This window comes from Bufo bufo, chromosome 5, assembly GCF_905171765.1.
Source record: "Bufo bufo chromosome 5, aBufBuf1.1, whole genome shotgun sequence".
Taxonomy (NCBI): domain Eukaryota; kingdom Metazoa; phylum Chordata; class Amphibia; order Anura; family Bufonidae; genus Bufo; species Bufo bufo.
In genome coordinates this window covers 544,571,051-544,589,416 of record NC_053393.1, presented here as the reverse complement: position 1 = coordinate 544,589,416, position 18,366 = coordinate 544,571,051, and the positions used below count along the sequence as shown (strand labels likewise).

The window sequence follows — 18,366 nt, the reverse complement described above, 5'->3', positions numbered from 1 at the left end:
TGTTTTGCAGTCCGCAAAGTGCGGATCTGCAAAAAAATAAATAAATGGAAGACGTCCGTATGGCATCCCTTTTTTTGTGCGGATCCGTTGTAACAATGCGTATCCTTGTCCGCAAAACGGACAATAATAGGACATGTTCTATCTTTTTTGTGGGGCTACGGAAAGGACATACGGATGCGGATAGCACACGGTGTGCTGCCCGCATTTTTTGCAGACCAATTGAAATGAATAGGTCCGCATCTTATCCGCAAAAAAAAAACAAGTAATATATGCTGAATCTGTGACCCCCCAGTAATATATGCTGGATCTGGGACTCCCCAGTAATATATGCTGGATCTGTGAGTCCTTCCCAGTAATATATGCTGGATCTGGGACTCCCCAGTAATATATGCTGGATCTGTGACCCCCCAGTAATATATGCTGGATCTGTGACCCCCCAGTAATATATGCTGGATCTGTAACCCCCCAGTAATATATGCTGGATCTGTGACCCCCCAGTAATATATGCTGGATCTGGGACTCCCCAGTAATATATGCTGGATCTGTGAGTCCTTCCCAGTAATATATGCTGGATCTGGGACTCCCCAGTAATATATGCTGGATCTGTGACCCCCCAGTAATATATGCTGGATCTGTGACCCCCCAGTAATATATGCTGGATCTGTAACCCCCCAGTAATATATGCTGGATCTGTGACCCCCCAGTAATATATGCTGGATCTGTGACCCCCCAGTAATATATGCTGGATCTGTTACCCCCCAGTAATATATGCTGGATCGGTGACCCTCCAGTAATATATGCTGGATCTGTGACCCCCCAGTAATATATGCTGGATCTGTGACCCCCCAGTAATATATGCTGGATCTGTAACCCCCCAGTAATATATGCTGGATCTGTGACCCCCCAGTAATATATGCTGGATCTGTTACCCCCCAGTAATATATGCTGGATCTGTGACCCCCCAGTAATATATGCTGGATCTGTGACCCCCCAGTAATATATGCTGGATCTGTTACCCCCCAGTAATATATGCTGGATCTGTGACCCCCCCCCCCAGTAATATATGCTGGATCTGTGACCCCCCAGTAATATATGCTGGATCTGTGACCCCCCAGTAATATATGCTGGATCTGTGAGTCCTTCCCAGTAATATATGCTGGATCTGTGACCCCCCCCAGTAATATATGCTGGATCTGTGACCCCCCAGTAATATATGCTGGATCTGTGAGTCCTTTCCAGTAATATATGCTGGATCTGTGAGTCCTTTCCAGTAATATATGCTGGATCTGTGAGTCCTTTCCAGTAATATATGCTGGATCTGTGTCCCCCCCCCCAGTAATATATGCTGGATCTGTGTGTGTCCCCAGTAATATATGCTGGATCTGTGTGTGTCCCCAGTAATATATGCTGGATATGTTTGTTCCCCCAGTAATACATGTTTGATCTGTGTCCCTCCCCCCAGTAATATATGCTGGATCTGTGTGTCCCCCAGTAATACATGCTTGATCTGTGTCCCCCCCCCCCAGTAATATATGCTGGATATGTTTGTTCCCCCAGTAATCCATGCTTGATCTGTGTCCCTCCCCCCAGTAATACATGCTTGATCTGTGTCCCCCCCCCCCAGTAATATATGCTGGATATGTTTGTTCCCCCAGTAATACTTGCTTGATCTGTGTCCCTCCCCCCAGTAATATATGCTGGATCTGTTTGTTCCCCCCATCATCCCAGTAATACATGCTGGATCTGTGTGCCCTCCCCAGTAATTTCTGCTGGATCTATGTGTCCCCCCAGTAATATATGCTGAATATGTGTGCTTCCCCCAGTAATATATGCTGGAGCTGGATCTACATGCCCCCCTCCACCACCTTCCCCCAGTAATGGATTCTGGATCTATGCATGTCCCAGTAATACATGCTGAATTAAAAATCCAGTTTATTAGAAAGTTGCAGACTATTCCCCTGCTCCTTTCGCATCATGATAATATTCAGTCTACCTATAGTTGCCAGTAGGGGGAGCTCAGTGCATACAGATTATATAAAGGAGAAGGAATACTTTGGGAGCTGAATAAATCCCTAGACATTTAGCTCCCCCAAGTGGTAGCTCCAAGTATCCAGCATTTTATCTTGTAATTCTAAGGCTGCATGCAGCAAAGCTGGAGGAATATGGACTCTGTGTCAGAAAATCTGACCCCCTATGTAGATCTATGATGGAATTGTGGACAGATGCTATCTTTGTTGATGTTGTATAGACTGTGTGTTTGCACCCCGCTCTGATATAATGGGTTTCGCTTTGGGCGGTGAGCCTTATGTTGCCCATGCCACATGACCAGGCCAATTTAAATTAATTTTTTTGCAGCTTGATTGACAACTTCTCCTCTCCTTCAGGTACTCCGCTGATATGTGTGACCATATGGGCCGTCTTAAGACTCCATTTTGATAACGAGGGGTACGTATGAGATGTGTTCAGTTGCCGCATACAGCCTTATACGCTGGTGGAAGCCACAAGGGCTTCCCTGAGAAGCAGTGGAATAATATAGGTTTACACAATGGTGCCTACTGCAAGGTAATCTTGTGTTCTGTGAATGGCGGTGGGCACTGTATATCAGTTTTATTCGGTAGTGTTCCTTTAAGGCCTCAATGTGTGACACAAGTAATTATGTATAGTGGCCAAAGAACAAAGTCAGTAGTGATTGGCTGCTCTGGTTGATCCAAGAGAAAGTGAAACCCCACATAAGGTGAGTCCAGAGATGAGCACATTTCTGAAAATTCACTTCTGATTGAACCAAATCAGCAGTTCAAATTGATTCAGGTCAGAATAAATTCAACCCAGACCGAAAGTGCGCTAACTGCCTGAAAAGTTTCTCTCTCCCTTCCTTGAGTCTCCCCCTTCTCTTCTCTTCTTTCCCTTCTCTCTCCTCTTCTCCTCTCTATCCTCTCTCTCTTCTTTTTCCTCTTCTCTTTTGACTCTCCTCTCCTTAAGTCTCTCCCTTCCCTTCTATTCTTCTTTCCTCTCTTTCCTCTACATTGCTCTCTCTCTCTCTCCTTGTCTCTCTTTCCTAACTTCTCCTCTCTTGCCCCTCCTTGAGTCTCTCTCATCTCTTCTTTTCTTCCTCTCCTCTTTCTTCTCCTTGATTCTTTCTTCTGCCTTCTCACCTCTCCTCTCTCATCTCTCTATGAGTCTCCCTCATCTCTTCTTTCTTTCCCCTTCTCTCCTTGATTCTCTCTCTTGTCCTGTTTCCGCTATCTCCTGTCCTCTCTCTCTTTCTGGTCCACACCTTGCTATCCTCTCCTCTCTCATGTCTTTTCTCCCCTCTCTCTCCTTGATTCTAACTCCTCTCCTCTTTTGTCAATCATTCTTCTCCTTAATTCTCTCTCCTCTCCTCTCCTCTCCTCACCTCTCCTCTCTCTGCTCCCTCCAGTACTATTTCCCCTCTTTCTACTCTCTTTGCTCTCCTCTCTCTCCTTGATTCCCTCTCCTCACCTCTCTTCTTTCATCTTTCAAGTTTCTCTTATGTCTTCTGTCCTCTTTCCTCTTCTCTTCTGTCTCTCTTATTTCTTCTCCTCTCTCTTCTCTTTCCTCTCCTCTCTCCTTGATTATCTCTCCTCTCTTCTGACCTCTCCTATATTGTCTCTTCACCCAATTCTCTCTCATCTCATCTCTTCTCTCCTTTCTCTTCTCTCCTTTCTTTCCTCTCATCTCCTCTCTCTATCCTCTTATCTTTCCTCTCCTCTCTTTGATTTGCTCTCCTTTCTTCTCTTCTCCCTCCCCTATCTCCTGTCCGTTCACTCTCTCTCTCTCTCCCTCTTTCTTTCTCTCTCTCTCTCTCTCTCTCTTTCTCTCTCTCTCTCTCTCTTCTGCCTTCTCCTCTATATCTTCTCCTCTGTTATCTCTTCTCCTCTCTGTCCTTAATTGTATGTCCTCTCCTTTTTCATCTCTTCTCATTAATTTTCTCTCCTCTCGTCACCTCTTCTCTCTCCTGTACTCTTCCCTCTCCTCTGTCTGCTCTCTCCTGTACTCTTCCCTCTCCTCTGTCTGCTCTCTCCTGTACTCTTTCCTCTCCTCTGTCTGCTCTCTCCTGTACTCTTCCCTCTCCTCTGTCTGCTCTCTCCTGTACTCTTCCCTCTCCTCTGTCTGCTCTCTCCTGTACTCTTCCCTCTCCTCTGTCTGCTCTCTCCTGTACTCTTCCCTCTCCTCTGTCTGCTCTCTCCTGTACTCTTCCCTCTCCTCTGTCTGCTCTCTCTTGTACTCTTCCCTCTCCTCTGTCTGCTCTCTCCTGTACTCTCTTTTACCCTCTCTCTCACAGAACTTTTGGAAAAATTCAGGTGAAATACTGAAAATGTTAGAATCATCTCTAGATGTAACCCAATTTGCATTCAGGGCCCCTAGTGGTGTTCAGTCTGGGTAAATATTCAATAAAATGCTATCATTTTTTAAAATCTAAAAGTCCTAAATAGAGTTGAGCGAACACTTGGATGTTCGGGTTCGACGGGTTCGGCCGAACTTCACAAAAAAGTTTGAGTTCGGGACCCGAACTTGACCCTGAACCCGAACCCCATTGAAGTCAATGAGGACCCGAACTTTTGAGCACTAAAATGGCTGTAAAAAAGTCATGGAAAGGGCTAGAGGGCTGCAAATGTCAGCAAAATGTGGTTAAGAGCATGGAAAGTGCTCTGCAAACAAATGTGGTTAGGGAACTGACTTAATATAACATAAAATACGTAAAAATAAAAAATAATAATCTTGATCTTGGAGGACGAGGTCCATATGGAGTAGGAGGTTGAGGAGGCGGTGGATGTTGTGGTGTAGGTGGTAGGTAGTTAGTGGAATATGAGACTTTGTAAGAAAAAACAAAAAAACAAAAATCTATTTCCGCTAACTTGTGACAAAAAAAATCTTCTATGAACTCGCCATGCCCCTCAAAAGTGATCTTTTTATAGCGCCTCAGCAATTTTACTGTGTTTTGCAGTGATCAGAAAAAAATAAAATTCTGTCACTGCGATGGGGCGGACTGAACGCAAGTGTGCGCACAAGATCAGGCCTGATCGGGCGAACACTGCGTTTTTTGTAGAGCATATAGAACATGTCCTATTCTTGTCCGAAATTGCGGACAAGAAAAGGCATTTTCTATATAGTTCTGGCAATGTGCGGATCTGCAAAATGCGGAAAGCACATTGCCAATGTCCGTGTTTTGCGGATCCGCGGTGTCCGCAAAACACATACGGACGTCTGAATGGAGCCTTACAGGGGGGTGATCAATGACAGGGGGGTGATCAGGGAGTCTATATGGGGTGATCACCCCCCTGTAAGGCTCCATTCAGACATCCGTATGTGTTTTGCTGATCCACGGATCCAGTAACAGGGATCCAGCAGCGTGGCCACCCAGTAATCAGCACGAGTTAGAATGTGGGCAACTCGGCGGTCGTTGCAGAGACGCTGCAGCATGTAATGGCTCATGTGTGCCAGGCTGCCCAGAGGCAACGATAAGCTGTCCTCTGTGGGAGGTGTATCGTCCGTGTCCTCTGTATCCCCCCAGCCATGCATCAGTGATGGCCATGAGCTGCTTTGGGTGCCACCCTGCTGTGAACACGGTTCCTCCTCCTCCATCTCCTCCTCCTCATCCTCCAGAACTGTGCCCTGGCTGGACAATTGTGTACCTTGGGTTTGTGGGTGCAGGAACCCACCCTTAGAGCCACTTTGGAATGACTGGCCGGAAACCCTACAAAATGATCCCTCTTCATCCTCTTCCTCCTGTGCCACATCCTCCTCCATCATCGCCAGCAGCATTTTTTCAAGAAGGCATAGAAGTAGGATAGTAACGCTGAGAACGGCGTTATCAGCACTGGCCATGTTGGTGGAGTACTCGAAACAGCACAACAGGGCACACAGGTCTCGCATGGAGGCCCAGTCATTGGTGGTGAAGCGGTGCTGTTCCGCAGAGCGACTCACCCGTGCGTGCTGCAGCTGAAACTCCAATATCGCCTGCTGCTGCTCGCAGTCTGTCCAGCATGTGCAAGGTGGAGTTCCACCTTGTGGGCACGTCACATATGAGGCGGTGAGCGGGAAGGCCGAAGTTACGCTGCAGCGCTGACAGGCCAGCAGCAGCAGGGTGAGAACGCCAAAAGCGCGCACAGACGGCCCGCACTTTATGCAGCAGCTCTAACATATCGGGGTAATTTTTAAGGAATCTCTGCACCACCAAATTCAGCACATGCGCCAGGCAAGGGATGTGTGTCAAACCGGCTAGTCCCAGAACTGCTACGAGATTTCACCCATTATCGCACACCACCAGGCCGGGCTTGAGGCTGACTGGCACAAACCACTCATCGGTCTGTTGTCCAAGGCCCGTCCACAGCTCCTGCTCGGTGTGGGGTTTGTCCCCCAAACAGATAAGTTTTAAAACTGCCTGCTGTCGTTTACCCCTGGCTGTGCTGAAGTTGGTGGTGAAGGTGTTACGCTGACCGGATGAGGAGCTGGTAGAGGATGAGGAAGCGGAGTAGGAGGAGGAAGCAACAGGAGGCAAACTGAAGCGCCCTGCAATCCTCGGTGGTGGAAGGACATGCGCCAAACTGCAATCCGCCTCAGGCCCAGCCTCCACTGCATTTACCCAGTGTGCTGTTAGGGAGATATAACATCCCTGACCGTGCTTACTGGTCCACGTATCCGTAGTGAGGTGCACCTTGCCGTAGATGGCGTTGTGCAGTGCACACCTGATTTTGTCCCCCACTTGGTTTTGCAGGGAAGGGATGGCTCACCTGGAAAAGTAGTGGCGGCTGGGCACAACGTACTGTGGGACAACCACCGCCATAAGGCCTTTAAAACTATCCGTCTCCACCAGACGGAATGACAGCATTTCAAAGGCCAGTAATTTAGAAATGCTGGCATTCAGGGCCAGGGATCGTGGGTGGGTAGGGGGGTACTTCCTCTTCCTCTCCAGTGTTTGGGAGATGGAGAGCTGAACGCTTCCGTGGGACATTGTGGAGATGCTTGGTGACCCAGGTGGTGGTGTTACTGGCAGATCCTCTGTTTGCGGGGTGGCAGGTGGCACTGTCATTCCAGAGGTGGATGAAGAGGCCGCGACTGCAGCAGAAGAGGAAGCAGGAGGAGCCAGAGACCTTTCTTGGTTTTTGAGGTGTCTACTCCACTGCAGCTCGTGCTTTGCACTTAAATGCCTGGTCATGCAGGTTGTGCTGAGGTTGAGAACGTTTATGCCTCGCTTCAGGCTCTGATTGCACAGCGTGCAAACCACTCGTGTCTTGTCGTCAGCACATTGTCTGAAGAACTGCCACGCCAGGGAACTCCTTGGAGCTGGCTTTGGTGTGCTAGGTCCCTTGCTGCGGAGGGCAGTAGCAGGCGTACTGTCTAGGGGACGGCCGCTCCGCTTTTGCACCCTGCTCCCTCTTCTGCTGTGCTGGTGTCTCTGTGCGACCACCGCCTCTTCCTTCGAACTACACAGGTCACTCACATGACCTTGATTCCATGTGGGGTTGAGGACATCATCATCCTCCACATCATCTTCCACCCAGTCTTCACCCCTGCCCTCCTTGTTGGTCTGCACAATGCAGAAAGCCCCAGCAGTTGGCACCTGTGTTTCGTCATCATCCGAGACGTGCTGCGATGGTCCTCCCATGTACTCATCTTGAAAGATAAGTGGTTGGGCATCGGTGCACTCAATCTCTTCCACTTCTGGGGCAGGGCTAGGTGGATGGCCCTGGGAAACCCTGCTAACAGAGTCATCAAAAAGCAGAAGAGATTGCTGCATGACTTGGGGCTCAGACTGCTTGGCTGATTTGCATGGGGGTGAGGTGAAAGACTGATGGACATCGGCTGCAGGTGCCAACTGTGGTCTTTCAGCAGGAGACTGGGTGGGAGACAATGTGAAGGAACTGGATCCACTGTCCGCAACCCAATCTACTATTGCCTGTACTTGTTCAGGCCTCACCATTCGTAGACCCGCATTAGGTCCGACCAAATACCGTTCTGTCGCCTACTCGCACCTGAGGAAGGTGTTTCACTTGTGCGTGTAGCTGGCACAGATCGACCACGTCCTCTCCCTGCAATAGGAGCTCCACTAGCAGCACCACGACCTGGGCCACGTCCCTTATTCGACGCTCTCCTCATTCTGTGCAAATTTAGGATATTGCCCAAAATGGGTGTTTTTTTAATAACAGAATAGAACACCAGTATCTAACGCGTGTATCTCACACTGACAGATGCAGCAAAGGCCGCAAATTTAGTATTTTGCCCAAAAAGGGTGTTTTTTAAAACCCAGAAAATTATTGCAGTATTTTAAGATTATATTTCACACTGGAAAATGCTGCATAGGCACCACATGTAGGGTATTGCCAAAAATGGGTGATTTTTTAAACCCCGAAAATTATTGCAGTATTTCAAGATTATATTTCACACTGACAAATGCTGCAAAGGCCCCAGATGTAGGGTCTTGCAAAAAATTGGTGATTTTTTTGAACCCAGAATATAATTGCAGTATTTCAAGCTTGTATTTGACTGTAACAAATACACAGATGCAGTGCTGGTGCACAGAACTTGCATAAAATGGCTGCCGCCGCCCACCTAACTAACAGACAGATAAGTTATTTTTCTGTGTCACTGGGCTCAGGGCAGGGTAAAAAGATTGTGCACTGCACCCACAAAACAAAATCTAGGTAGATCACTGAGTTAACAAGCACTTCAGATTAAAGATTCTTTCCTATTCTCTCCCTCACAGCAGCTGCAACCTCTCCCTACACTAGTAAGAGCTGAGTGACGTGCAGCGCTATGTGACTCCAGCTTATATAGAGGCTGGGTCACACGCTGCACTGGCCAATCACAGCCATGCCATTAGTAGGCATAGCTGTGATGGCCTCTAAGGGCACACGATTAAAACACTTGATTTGCTGCTCTGCAGCCATTCAAAAAGCCCCATTAACTCGCCGAACACCGAATCCAGACTTTTACAGAAAAGTTCGGGTTCGGGGTCCAAAAACACTAAAGTTCAGTACGAACCCAAACTTTACAGTTCGGGTTCGCTCAACCCTAGTCCTAAACCTTTGTGCTGATCAAATTATTACGACTCTTTTAATGCACAGAACTATCCTGTTGGCTTTAGAAAAAGCCGATTGGCATTGTGCTAATTTTAATCTTAAAATACTTGCCAAATAATCTAAGTAAAGAATTTTTTTTAATCCTTAAAATGTAGTAATTGTAACCCTTCATACTGGTACCGGGGGGCTATTACAGGGGGCTTTGTTCAATACAGGTCAGTCTGGCTCTATACATTATAATTGTATTATTGTATATTGTACAGGATTAGAGAATGATATTGGGATTATTATTTTTGTAGGTGCTGGGAAATGAATACCAGTGTGGCTCTCTGGTGGGTGATTAAAGGTCCCGTCATTGGCTCCATCATGGTAAGTCAAATCTAGATAGATGACAAAAAGTGTAAATGGTGGCTGGTAATATTGTATTTCCTACCTATTATACAGATGGTCCCTTCCTCAACTTCCTGAGATGAGGGGCGTCAGATGTGTATTTTGAGATACTCTTTTGGGAGATGTTTATATTATATGTGTCTATGTGTGGCCACCAAGTGGTTGTGATGTGAATTGCAGCCGCACAAGGTTTTGCTTGCACATTTTGTTAATAAATAGAAAAATTGGAGAAACGTAAAGATGGTCATTAGGTTTGTTTTAGTATGTAAGCGAAAAGCTATAGTGCTGGATATGTGCGGTTTTATCGAGTTCCTCCATAACCCTTCAGTTGTCCCAATAATATAACATGAGACTGAAGGAGTCTGACAGCTGGGACCTACAATAGATAGGTCAATTCTGGTGGCCATTATCTTTGACCAAGACCAGCTCCACTAAAGTGAGTGGAATCGAGGGAAGACATGACCCCCGTCTATAGATCTGGTCGGCACTGGGATTGGCCTTTTTTTCACGTAGGTCCCAGATTTTCTTTGGTTGAACTTTTGGTGCAACGAGAACTTTAAGCTGCGAAAATGAGTAGATTGGGAGCAAATTTGAATTTCTATGCTGTGGCGTGGTTTACCATGAAAGACACGACCTAAAACCATTTGACAGATATATTAAAACAAAATCGCTAACTGGTTCGAATTTTGGCACAAATCTAGACATAGAATATCTTCTACAACGACCCCATACCAAAACCGTGCAATCATCTTATATCGCACCTCAGCAGAGCAGTTTCCAGTGTCTCGGGCAGCTCACGCTGACAGCCTCTATCTTGTTTCCATCTCGCTCTCTCATAAGAATGTGATAATAAGTTTCTGAGAAACGTATGAAATCCGACATTGTTTCCAGTTTTCAATTCTCACTTTCTCCAACAGATCAATTTTGTCCTGTTTGTGGGAATAATAATTATTTTAGTGCAGAAGCTTCAGTCCCCCGACATCGGAGGCAATGAGTCCAGCATTTACCTGTAAGTACAAAGATATCAACGTGTCACTTCTGATATTTTCTGAAGAAAACTAAATGTCATGTGAGGTTATTTCATATATATTTCCCATCATCACTGTATACAAGAAGATGTATAACTTATACCAGCTGTACATATATAATTATATACAGGAGATGCCCAGGTTATACCAGCTGTACATATATAATTATATACAGGAGATACCCAGGTTATACCAGCATGCTCCATATCACTATATACAAGAAGATGTATAACTTATACCAGCTGTACATATATAATTATATACAGGAGATACCCAGGTTATACCAGCATGGTCCATATCACTATATACAAGAAGATGTATAACTTATACCAGCTGTACATATATAATTATATACAGGAGATGCCCAGGTTATACCAGCATGCTCCATATCACTATATACAAGAAGATGTATAACTTATACCAGCTGTACATATATAATTATATACAGGAGATACCCAGGTTATACCAGCATGGTCCATATCACTATATACAAGAAGATGTATAACTTATACCAGCTGTACATATATAATTATATACAGGAGATACCCAGGTTATACCAGCATGGTCCACATCACTATATACAAGAAGATGTATAACTTATACCAGCTGTACATATATAATTACATACAGGAGATGCCCAGGTTATACCAGCCTGGTCCATATCACTATATACAAGAAGATGTATAACTTATACCAGCTGTACATATATAATTACATACAGGAGATGCCCAGGTTATACCAGCATGGCCCATATCACTATATACAAGAAGATGTATAACTTATACCAGCTGTACATATATAATTACATACAGGAGATGCCCAGGTTATACCAGCCTGGTCCATATCACTATATACAAGAAGATGTATAACTTATACCAGCTGTACATATATAATTATAGTTATATACATGAGATACCCAGGTTATACCAGCATGCTCCATATCACTGTATCCAAGAAGATGTACAACTTATACCAGCTGTACATATATAATTATATACAGGAGATACCCAGGTTATACCAGCTGTACATATATAATTATATACAGGAGATGCCCAGGTTATACCAGCATGCTCCATATCACTATATACAAGAAGGTGTATAACTTATACCAGCTGTACATATATATATATATATATATATATATATATATATAGTTATATACATGAGATACCCAGGTTATACCAGCTGTACATATATAATTATATACAGGAGATACCCAGTTTATACCAGCATGCTCCATATCACTATATACAGAAGATGTATAACTTATACCAGCTGTACATATATAATTATATACAGGAGATACCCAGGTTGTACCAGCATGGTCCACATCACTATATACAGGAAGATGTATAACTTATACCAGCTGTACATATATAATTATATACAAGAGATGCCCAGGTTATACCAGCATGCTCCATATCACTATATACAGGAAGATGTATAACTTATACCAGCTGTACATATATAATTATATACAGGAGATGCCCAGGTTATACCAGCATGCTCCATATCACTATATACAAGAAGATGTATAACTTATACCAGCTGTACATATATAATTATATACAGGAGATGCCCAGGTTATACCAGCATGGTCCATATCACTATATACAAGAAGATGTATAACTTATACCAGGTGTACATATATAATTATATACAGGAGATGCCCAGGTTATACCAGCATGGTCCATATCACTATATACAAGAAGATGTATAACCTATTCCTGCTTTACATATATAATTATACTGTAAACACGAGATACCCAGGTTATACCAGCTGTACATATATAATTATATTCAGGAGATGCCTAGGTTATACCAGCATGCTCCATATCACTATATACAGGAAGATGTATAACTTATACCAGCTGTACATATATAATTATATACAGGAGATGCCCAGGTTATACCAGCATGGTCCATATCACTGTATACAGGAAGATGTATAACTTATACCAGCTGTACATATATAATTATATACAGGAGATGCCCAGGTTATACCAGCATGGTCCATATCACTATATACAAGAAGACGTATAGCTTATACCAGCTGTACATATATAATTATATACAGGAGATACCCAGGTTATACCAGCATGGTCCATATCACTATATACAAGAAGATGTATAACTTATACCAGCTGTACATATATAATTATATACAGGAGATACCCAGGTTATACCAGCATGCTCCATATCACTGTATACAGGGAGATGTATAACTTATACCAGCTGTACATATATAATTATATACAGGAGATGCCCATGTTATACCAGCATGGTCCATATCACTATATACAAGAAGATGTATAACCTATTCCTGCTTTACATATATAATTATACTGTAAACACGAGATACCCAGGTTATACCAGCTGTACATATATAATTATATACAGGAGATGCCCAGGTTATACCAGCTGTACATATATAATTATATATAGGAGATACCCAGGTTATACCAGCTGTACATATATAATTATATACAGGAGATACCCAGGTTATACCAGCATGGTTCATATCACTATATACAAGAAGATGTATAACTTATACCAGCTGTACATATATAATTATATACAGGAGATGCCCAGGTTATACCAGCTGTACATATATAATTATATACAGGAGATACCCAGGTTATACCAGCTGTACATATATAATTATATACAGGAGATACCCAGGTTATACCAGCATGGTCCATATCACTATATACAAGAAGATGTATAACTTATACCAGCTGTACATATATAATTATCTACAGGAGATGCCCGGGTTATACCAGCTGTACATATATAATTATATACAGGAGATGCCCAGGTTATACCAGCATGCTCCATATCACTGTATACAAGAAGATGTATAACTTATACCAGCTGTACATATATAATTATATACAGGAGATACCCAGGTTATACCAGCTGTACATATATAATTATATACAGGAGATGCCCAGGTTATACCAGCATGGTCCATATCACTATATACAAGATGTATAACCTATTCCAGCTGTACATATATAATTATATACAGGAGATACCCAGGTTATACCAGCATGGTCCACAGCAATATATATAATTACAGTAGATACAGAAAATACCCAGGATATAGCAGCTTGGAGGGTGTTTCTCTTTCATTTAGAATTCCTCACCAAGCATCTGTCAAAAATCTCTTAAAAAACTGCCTCCTTAGCCGTTTATTACTTGCTATTTGTAATGAGGTTTGTGACCTTTTCAGTCCTTCCTGTTGATTTGTAATGTAACGAGCTTATAATGTCAGATTCTCGTCAGTCTGTATTATAATTACGGCTGCCTTCGCCTTATCTGTGCTGTCATTCTGTTACTGTGTGACAGTGACAAGGTGACATTTCTTGTCGCACATTGTTCTAGGATACACTGTAGCAGTGGAGATAAATTTACATAAGATAAAGTTACATTCTTATTAACCCTATAATGTGGTTTCCTTGGATTTGTTTACTTACATTAGGCCATTACTGTATGATCTGCAGGGGTCTGACCTCAGCGGGCCCCCTAATCAGCTCGTCATGGCAGTGAGTAGATCTGAGGTGCGAGTACCAGGCATTACCACTCAGTAATCTAAGGCGCTCTTCCCATTTAAACCCATCATTCTGCCGACCCCTGGGACTCCAGCTAATCCCACATTGAAGCTGGCATATTCCACAGATGCAGATTGTCCATTTATTAAAATACTGGAAAACTCCTTTGATATTTGGCCTATTTTTGGACATTAGAGATTGCGCTTGCTAAACGTATACAACCTTATACTTACAGAATGTATACAATTGGAGGGATCTTTGCATCTTGTTTTCATTTTACATTTTCATTTTTTTTCATTTACATTTTTCAAGCCTAAACCCTCTGTGTGTCCAGTGTCCACCAGTAATGGCAACTGGTCAGGACACAGGACATTAAAAGGACATTACACCGACAGCCTTTCTGCCCCACAAGGACAGTCATTGTATTGAGGAGCTGTTGTAACTGTTACAGTTATAGAGGTAATGTCGCAAGCATAGTTCTGACTGTCTGTTATGGAGGCACTCTGCCAGGAGCTGTTATGGAGGCACTCTGACAGGAGTTGTTATGGAGGCACTCTGACAGGAGCTGTTATGGAGGCACTCTGCCAGGAGCTGTTATGGAGGCACTCTGCCAGGAGCTGTTATGGAGGCACTCTGACAGGAGCTGTTATGGAGGCACTCTGACAGGAGCTGTTATGGAGGCACTCTGCCAGGAGCTGTTATGGAGGCACTCTGCCAGGAGCTGTTATGGAGGCACTCTGCCAGGAGCTGTTATGGAGGCACTCTGCCAGGAGCTGTTATGGAGGCACTCTGCCAGGAGCTGTTATGGAGGCACTCTGCCAGGAGCTGTTATGGAGGCACTCTGCCAGGAGCTGTTATGGAGGCACTCTGCCAGGAGCTGTTATGGAGGCACTCTGACAGGAGCTGTTATGGAGGCACTCTGACAGGAGCTGTTATGGAGGCACTCTGCCAGGAGCTGTTATGGAGGCACTCTGCCAGGAGCTGTTATGGAGGCACTCTGCCAGGAGCTGTTATGGAGGCACTCTGCCAGGAGCTGTTATGGAGGCACTCTGCCAGGAGCTGTTATGGAGGCACTCTGCCAGGAGCTGTTATGGAGGCACTCTGCCAGGAGCTGTTATGGAGGCACTCTGCCAGGAGCTGTTATGGAGGCACTCTGCCAGGAGCTGTTATGGAGGCACTCTGCCAGGAGCTGTTATGGAGGCACTCTGCCAGGAGCTGTTATGGAGGCACTCTGCCAGGAGCTGTTATGGAGGCACTCTGCCAGGAGCTGTTATGGAGGCACTCTGCCAGGAGCTGTTATGGAGGCACTCTGCCAGGAGCTGTTATGGAGGCACTCTGCCAGGAGCTGTTATGGAGGCACTCTGCCAGGAGCTGTTATGGAGGCACTCTGCCAGGAGCTGTTATGGAGGCACTCTGCCAGGAGCTGTTATGGACTTCTGTTATGGAGGCACTGTGGCTGGCCCTGTTGTAGCTGTCTCTGTTATGGAGGCACTGAGACAACAGCTATTGCAGCATCTGTTATGCATACAGTTTGACAGTAGCTGACGTGCCTGTCTATGTTATGGAGGCAGTATGGCAGGAGCTGTAATGGATGTCTGTTATGGAGGCACTGTGGTCAGAGCTATTGGGGATGTTTCTGTTATGTTGTAGGTGTCTGTTATGGAGGCACGCTGACAGGAGTTATTGCGCTTGTCTCTGTTATTGTTATGGAGGCACTGTGGCTGTCCGTTGTTGAGGTACTGTGGCAGGAGCTGGGCTGGCTTTGTCTGTTATGGAGGTGCAATGAGCAGGATATGGGATAACACTGATGCCAAATTATGCAATGGCTGGGTCAGGTGTTTTGTTTGTGGCGCCAATTGCAGCGTGCTCAGGGTACTATCACAGGACCCTCCCAAGGTGTTATAACTCACGCCCCAGGTTAGGAATGCCAGAGTGGTGTGATTGCCTATAATGTCTCTGTATGGTGATGATAATGGTGTCAACGGTGTCTCCTACCTGGGTACGGCTGGACTCCTGGCTCCTGGCTCACTTGCAATAAATTTGAATGTGGTGATAGTAGGAGTAATAGAGGGATTTTGCAGCAGAAATTGATGTCCAGACCTTTAGGTGAAGTTCAAACTTGTCTTTACTGAAGAGAACTTTCATCCAAGCAAAATACAGCTTTGCCAAAACCTGCTGGGACCAGAGACCAATGGGTGGCAGGAAAGATTCTTCTGCACTATAAATCTGGAACTTGCAGGAAAGAACGTCTGCTTAGTAGCTCTAAATCTGTGGCAGGAATTTGGCTTCTGTACTTCTTTATATCTTCTGCTTTAATGGGGACTGACTAGCTGAGGAGGAATATGGCTTCTCCTAGGTCTCTGGACTTTACTCACAGATAGGCTCACAGGGAATGCTTACGTCCTGGAACTCTGGAGATTGTCTGCTTGCTTCATCCAGCTGAGACTGCAGGGCTCAGTCTGGGTATGTGATCCATGTCTCAGCTGAGACAAGATCCTGGCTTTCTTCCCTATGCAGGGGGGTCTCCTGAAGGCTATCACACAGCCTTCCCCAACAGGGGTGGCTGGCACACTGACCTAACTTCCTTCTCCACTCAAGTGCAGGATGTGGTTACAGTCCACACCTCCACAGAGGGGGAGCTAAGCTGGAATAATCAATTCCAGATTAGATATGTATAAACTAAACTGAACTAATTCCTTACCAATCCATTGCTGCAACCTGCTGGTGAACATGAAAATTACAACGAAATTTACATTTAACATAGTTTTAAATGCACAGTTGTGAAGACATGAGCAAAATCATATGAGAAGACAAATGAAAAGGCTCTTAACAGATAGTAGCTGGATAGAGGCATGTAGTAACACAACTCTGGGGTGTTACAGTCCTCCTTACTTTGAGTTAAGCCGCCCTCGGCTTATGCTTAGGAGGGGAGGAACCAGCTCTGGGGTACCCAAATAAATACAAAGTGCTGCATGTAATACATATAAAGACATACAAAGACAAACACAAAACAGCTACCCTGAGGTTCCTGCCCTCATGAGTAGAGTGTCCTAAGTAACAGTTTCCCTCTGAACCTAAAACCAGTGAACCAAAGGTCTGCACTAAGAAATCACTACTGACTGACTTGAATTTGAAGTATTGTCCACCGATACCAAAGAAAGCATGGGGGTGTCTTTACTATGTAATCCCACCATTATGTAGTGAAATGCCCGCAAATGGAAGGGTGGCTTTATCCTGTATTCCCTTCCCTGCACCAAAGTAAAAATATAAGGCTTATAGCACGATCACTATGGTGACTATGGGTAGCTAAAAGTGTATCTAAGGTTTGAGGTGCCATACCTTAGGCAAAGGCACAGAAGAGGAAGTCATGAGCTTCTCCAAACACTTCTGGCAGTCACAGGAGGAGGGCATAGTAATCCCATGGAAGTCCTGGAAGACACACCAGGATGGGGGTTTAGTAGTCCCATTACCAATCCTGGCACATATAAAAAACAGGAAGGAGGGGTATATGACTCCCCTAGCCATTCCCGAAGCAGCGGGGTTACCTGTGTAGTTACTGGACCTGCCAGGACTTACCACTTGATCCTACCCTGGGTACCTATGGGCATATAACACCGTGTGTAGGCCATTAGTATTAAGCGTCCAGATAGGCAGTCCGTATAAAGGGGGGAAAAGAGACAAGAGCTGTAAAGCAAGGCACATAAAAGTAAGGTGCTACTGCTCTGGCTAAAGGCAAAAGTTAGTGCAGTTTCACAAAAAGTGCATGAAGGTCACATTGTGGCATCTGTAAAAGAGTCCATACAATGGGCATATAATACTTGAATGTTGCATAACCTGTAAACTTGTAATGAAATTAGTGCAAAAACATTATGCAAATATCAGTGCAATCAATATTATCATAATACGCTCAAATATAACTTGAGTCCTTTTTCTTTGAAGTGCTTTATGTGGACCTGAAGAAAAGTCCATAAGTTTCCTGAAATATTCTGGAAGCAGATAAAAGTCAATTGTAATCCACAGGAATAATAAAGTTAATTGTAATCCAATAAGAGGTATAAAATGTTATATCAAACACATATAAAATAGCAGCAGGATGAGAACCACAGTTCCATAAGGCTCTCTAGTAACCTGAGAAAGGGGATGAAACAATGTAAACTTGGATGCAAAGGGTTAAAGTAGTTGGGGGAGTCCTCACAAGAGTGGCCATGCAGCTGAGGCTGTAATTTGTGGCAATGGAGACAACAAAACTGGCCAAAAGTCTCTCAATTTTCAAGACCAGTCCACGCTGTGGCTCCCATAAGTCCTTTATTTTAGAATGAGAAGGGCGCTTAGAGAAGGACTTCCAGGTCCTCC

General features: G+C 44.5%; 1 protein-coding gene across 1 annotated transcript in view; it reads left to right on the top strand.

Annotated features, from left to right (window-relative positions):
• The window catches only part of ADCYAP1R1 (ADCYAP receptor type I), a 171,835-nt gene that overhangs the window by 119,145 nt on the left and 34,324 nt on the right, over nucleotides 1–18,366 (top strand). Inside the window, 3 exon segments of the mRNA XM_040431354.1 lie at nucleotides 2,385–2,445; nucleotides 9,341–9,410; nucleotides 10,349–10,440. Of these exon segments, the coding sequence (XP_040287288.1) occupies nucleotides 2,385–2,445; nucleotides 9,341–9,410; nucleotides 10,349–10,440 (223 nt within the window).